The sequence below is a fragment of the Acipenser ruthenus genome, chromosome 38 (genome assembly GCF_902713425.1).
Source record: "Acipenser ruthenus chromosome 38, fAciRut3.2 maternal haplotype, whole genome shotgun sequence".
NCBI classification, from domain to species: domain Eukaryota; kingdom Metazoa; phylum Chordata; class Actinopteri; order Acipenseriformes; family Acipenseridae; genus Acipenser; species Acipenser ruthenus.
Genome location: NC_081226.1, coordinates 163866 through 170000, shown reverse-complemented (window position 1 = coordinate 170000; position 6135 = coordinate 163866). Strand labels below are relative to the sequence as shown.

General features: G+C 39.4%; 1 protein-coding gene across 1 annotated transcript in view; it reads right to left on the bottom strand.

Annotated features, from left to right (window-relative positions):
• LOC117962834 (carcinoembryonic antigen-related cell adhesion molecule 5-like) overlaps positions 1 to 5540 on the bottom strand; it is a 17724-nt gene extending 12184 nt beyond the window's left edge. The window contains exons 1-2 of the mRNA XM_059009299.1: positions 5262 to 5540; positions 4339 to 4665 (exon numbers count right to left, since the gene is read on the bottom strand). Of these exons, the coding sequence (XP_058865282.1) occupies positions 4339 to 4665; positions 5262 to 5316 (382 nt within the window). The 5' untranslated portion in view covers positions 5317 to 5540. The remainder of the gene's footprint in view (positions 1 to 4338; positions 4666 to 5261) is intronic.
• Between the last annotated feature and the right edge of the window lie 595 nt (positions 5541 to 6135).

Here is a 6135-nt window from a genome sequence, read left to right as displayed (position 1 = left end):
ACTGGGTTGAAGGAGACTACACTGCTGTCCACAGACAATGTTATTCTATCACTAGTGGACAGGGGCTGACCGTCCTTCAGCCAGAGCCTTGAGGAAACAGTCTGTGATCCAAGCACCTCGCAGGTCAGGTAGAGCCTGGTTTGCTATTGGCTGTGCAAGGCTGGGTTTCACATTTACAGTTATCCGCTCTGTGAATAGAAGAATTGAAGTTATGCCATTGGTATAGCCTTTAACCCTTTAATACAGGGGTGAGAAATACTAATGCTGTATAGTATTTTATAACTACACTAGCTGAGCTGCATCAACCCTTCCATAAAAAAAAACACATCACATTTTAGATCTAAATAACTAAGAAAGAAACAGTGTGAGCCACATTCAGCTGTGAGCCCAGTTTGTTAAGAGGGGCTCCATTAAAGAACCATTGGTAGTGAGCAGGTGGGCTGGACTGTGCAGAGCAGGACAGAGTGAGGTATGATCCTGCACTATAGATCAGCTTTTGGGGGCTGATAGACAGCGTGAGGGATTCTGGTCCATCTAAAATGAACATTCACATTAACATGCTGTTGAACACAATGAGATCCCAATCAAACAACAGTAGCCACTGATCTTTGAAGCTCTTTGCCATGCATGAGAGCCTGAAGCAAAGCCACAGCACCTTCTCACTGTACACAGAGACACCGGCAAGAATAACCAAGAATAACCATTAAGATGTGTATAAATGACCTGCCACTGAGACCCACCCTTGGGATGGGAATTTAAAACTATACCTGAAGCTACAGCAGAAGCTAGTGTCCTCATCAAAGCAGCTGGATAGCAGTGCATCACACACACTACATACACAACTTCACTGCTTTTCTTTTTGAAAGAGGAGCCTCTGCAATATTCACTGAGGGTTTATTTGAAAAATATGTGTCAATTTATTTAATGTTAGCATAACACAATGTTTACACAATCTTATTTACAATACTGTCTGTTTTGTGCTTGTCGAGCAGATAAATCAATAACTGATTTAATCTGATTATTCAGTGTTTTTAGAGCGACGTCACGGAGCCTTCAAAGACTGGAAACGCTTCACTAACCTGAATGAGGAAGCTCAAGAGAATTAGAAGTTTCCTCACTTTGATAAGGATCTGGGCATTTCAAACAGTTATTCTTCAAAGTAGTGGCTGTTGCAAACCACTTATTTCACAAAAGTGAAGCTTGTTTTTTGTGTTTATTTAAGCAACCCTGTAATGGTAGCTTCTATGAGCACCTACTTCTGTTACTATGTCATAATTAAGCTGACCACTTCATATTTTCAGAGTTGTGGAAAATGTTCGTGCAAAATCTAACGGCACCCTTCACTTTGACCTGTGATCTAAGATGACCAGATGATTAAGATCTAACGCTTCAAAATATTTTCTTCATGCTGGGTACACAGGGTGTAATCTGTGATTCTCTCGGCCAAGTCTGATAGTGGGTGTCATACAAGAAAGATGAACCCTTTCCTGAGTACAATAATCAATATTGGCCTTAAAAGCATTCTTTTAAAAACAGGAGTGAATAGAAGAAGTTGAGAAGAGGCCTGCTTTAGCTTTTATTTGTAAGTTGCTGGCATTATAATTTCTGTTTTACTATTTACAACGGCTCTTAATGAAGAAAATGAAACAACAAGATTTGTTTATATAAATATAAATAAGAGAAAAAAATCTTGCATGGCTCCCAAGTAAGATTGCTTTTCTTAATATTTATTAAACTACAGTTCAAGTTCAAGAAATGGCCAAACAAGTTTTATAAAATAAAAGTACAGCAAATATGGTTTTATAACTGAGTCACTTACCCACAACAATAATCTCTCCTGTTTCCTTAGCATATCTGAGGGTTATATTGTTATAAGCCCAGCAGGTATAGTTTCCAGTCTGATTGTGTTGAATGTGAGCCATATTCAGCTGTGAGCCCAGTTTATTAAGAGGGGCTCCATTAAAGAACCATTGGTAGTGAGCAGGTGGGCTGGACTGTGCAGAACAGGACAAAGTGAGGTCACTATAGATCGGCTTCTGGGGGCTGATAGACAGAGTGAGGGATTCTGGTCCATCTGAAATGAACATTCACATTAAAATGCTGTTGAACACAATGAGATTCCAATCAAACAACAATAGCTACTGATCTTGGAAGCTCTTCCATGGCAGTCCAAACCAACACAGAAATGCATTTGGCTTGACTAGACAGAGGCTGCCAATTTAAGATCTGACTACATCAATGCAAACATTGATCAGCACTCACAGCTCACGATGAGATGAAACGGCTCGCTGGTGCTGTTACTGACAGGGTTAAACACATAGCAATACAGGGTCCCGTCATCAGATCTCAACACCCTGGGTGTGGTCAGTGTTTTATTGTCATCACTCAGGTGAATCCGCTCACTGTCACTAACCACAGAGCTGCCATTGAACCATCGATAGGAAACGGCAGAGCCAGAGGCTGTACAGGTCAAACTGACAGTGTCATTGAACTCCACTGGATCAGTCACATTGGAGCGGACTGTGGGTTGGGAGACAGGTTCTGCAGAGAAGAGAGAGAACACTGGGGAATAGAACCTGAGTGTGCTGTGTCCACAGGTGATCATTACTGGGATTTTAATCAAAACAGAGTACCAGTAAGTTGATATTTATGCGCCTTGTAATTGATACAAACATAAAAATGCAAACATTGTGAGAAAGAATATGGTCAGACACTAAATGAAAGTAGCACTGAAATGAAAGAATTCAGCTGTGTACCAAACATCAAGACAATAACCCAAAGTGCATTGTCCTATGACCTCAAAATTGCAGCCATGTTAAGGCCAGTCAGAGGCACTTAAAAATGGGTTTATATGGGTTTTGGAAAAAAGCTCTGCAAACTTAAAACAAACAAATAAAAACATTTGTACTGTGACTAGACTTTTGTACCCAGCACTGTCACTAAAGTTGTTATGTATTAGGGGAGGATGGAGCCGACTCACGCGTGGGTATTTTGAGTCAGTAGTGAGTGTTCTCTGCTGGAGCCCAGGCTGACAAGCTACATGAAGATCTAAGGAATGCAGAGTTTGATTCCTGACTTCTCACTTAGTTTCTTAACTCAACCCGGCCGATAGGCTTGAATGAATGTTAAAGTGTTCCGTGCCAGGGTCAGGGTAGGAGCCAAGTAACACTGAGACTTCCCATCGAAACGGAACACAGATGGTCAGCGTGGAGAAGCTTGAGCAAGCCTGTCTGAGCCGAGCCGCAGTAAATCTCATCCTGTATTGCGTTAGTCAAGACAGACAACATCTTACTGGTGTGACACAATAAAGCATAATAACTGTATAGGCTTTAGTTAGTGAGAGAAGTGCTCCAGACTCCTCTCTAGGGCAGTAGCGCACACAGACCTTTTTCTTCTCACTGTTTTATACAAATAATCTGCGGTTTGAATGGAGTTTCAACTGTATCTCTGTGCATCTCAACAAGCGGACTCCACGTCCACTTACAGGACACTGTGGTAATAATAACATCTTGAGTCTTTTTTAAATCGCATTCAGTATGGTACAACATACAGTATATAGAGGAGGCTGTGTGGTCCAGTGGTTAAAGAAACAGGCTTGTAACCAGGAGGTACCCGGTTCAAATCCCACCTCAGCCACTGACTCATTGTGTGACCCTGAGCAAGTCACTTAACCTCCTTGTGCTCCGTCTTTCGGGTGAGACATAATTGTAAGTGACTCTGCAGCTGATGTATAGTTCACACACCCTAGTCTCTGTAAGTTGCCTTGGATAAAGGCGTCTGCTAAATAAACAAATAATAATAATAATAGAGGATACACCTTGAACTTTTACAGAGCCTGTAGTTTATTCCACAAGTGATGATATGCTCCTTTCAAAGAGTGTAACGATTGTGGAACCGGGACATTCCGGTTCTGAAAGTCCGAGTCACTGTATAAACATGGTAAAACAACACAGGTCTGAATGCCAGATAGAAGACAGTTAATAGAGCAATAATGAGTACAAATCTGAATCTCAATATTACAGAACTCATACCAGTGAGGGCCCATGCAGTCAATTTACTTCTGACTGTAATAATAATGCCCATTGTTTCTCGTATATTAGAATCACATATTAATTTATGATGTACTCATCCTAAACATTCAAAGCAATGGTGCCATTATAATGTGGATTTCCTGCTGCAGTGTTTGTAGCAGAATAGAATTACAGTAGCTTTCTCACCTCACCATGGCATTTAGTGAAATGTCAGATTATGTCCCATTAGTTGATTGCTTGCACTACTAACGAGAACACAATGCTCTATTAAAAAGAAATGTAAGAGGAACAATAATCATGTACTCACGATAAACATTCAAGGCAATGCTTCCATTATATTGTACCGGATGTCCTGTTGCAGTGCTTACAGCCTGATACAAATAATCTCCAGAGTCACTTCGGTTTACATTTTTGAGCGTCAGTGTTCCTGTGTTTTTATTCAGCTCGACTCTACCCTGATATTGAGGGTTTACAGTCTCAGAGAAACCGTTCCATGTCACAATAGCTAGGCCTGTATATGCAAAATACCAGTTTACTGAAAATACAGCTACAAGTGGATTAATCTCCAGCTGCACATCCTCTCCAACACCCACAGCGAGGTTTGTAGTGTGTTCTGATGCCAAAGTTTCACATCCTAAAAAAAATAAAAAATACAAAGAATGATTCAATTTTCTTTCGAAGACAACATTTTAAAATAAAGGAACACCTATAGAAACGTCCTGGTCTGCTAAACAAACAGCACTTGTGTTTTTAAGGATGTTTGATTTCTTTGTATTTGATTACAAATCATAATGCTGGAATGTGGTACCATTATTGGATTTAGTTTTCTATCTGGTTATCAGTCGGCAATTCATGGGGCAAAAATGCTGTCAACATTTTGAGACTGCTTCTCTAGAAACATCAGAAAATAGAAAACATGTCTTTATAGGATGACCTGCTAGAATTAGATGTTTTTTGCGATTTCCATAATAATAATAATAATAATAATAATAATAATAGTTGTTGTTGTATTAATAGACTGCTGAAAAGTGATACATTAACTAAACTGACATTATGAATTGTTTAAATTCTGAACACCTTTAGTGGTCGGTAATTAAGAAAAAACAGAAATGAGCCCGAACTGAAAGAAGTCCATTATAATCATTATTATAGCCATCAACCATGCAGCGTTGAAAATAATGTCGTGTCCCATTATACAGCTTGAAATTATAAAATAAGAGACGTTGTTACCTTTTAGAAACAGCAGGAACCCCAGCGTCAGAAGTGCTGCTTGCGAGTTCTCCATTGCCGTGTGAAAGAGACTTCCTCGTTCGTATCATTTCAGATAAGAGGCTCTCTATCAACGAACCTGATCATTTGACCCACCTGCTTTTGTTTTTACACAAAACATGTTCATGAATGGTTTCATACACACTTATATAAACTATACCACACTATTCTTTTCATTTATTCTTTTATTTTTTTTTATTATTTTATAAAACACATGGATGAAAGCTATATTTGAATCCTGAGCCATTTAAAAAAAAAGTGATATTTCTTCTAGAGGAAACTATGCTTGAAGTTTGACCAATTCTGTGTTTTTTTTAGCAGACGCCCTTATCCAGAGCGACTTACAATTGTTACATGATATCACTTTATTTTTACATACAATTACCCATTTATACAGTTGGGTTTTTACTGGAGCAATCTAGGTAAAGTACCTTGCTCAAGGGTACAGCAGCAGTGTCCCCTACCAGGGATTGAACCCACGACCAAGAGTCCAGAGCCCTAACCCCTAACCACTACCCTACACTGCTGCCATTCAACTCCTCGAGACCATCACTTTCAATTCAAACACAAAATGTCTCGTTTTCAATCACTCGACAACACCCACAGTACAGAAATGTTCATTAATTATCAAAAAAAAGAATACGTTAAAAAAAGATGTAAAGTTGGTACATTCGTATTTCACAGAAACTGGAGAAACGGATAACGACATAGAACATCTGTACATAAAACCAACTGTACTGTTGAACCTCGTCTTCTTTAATATCAGCATCACAAGGGTATCCGCGGATTATAACAAATAATAGATGGGCCTCTTCAGTGAGTTACAGGAAAACAC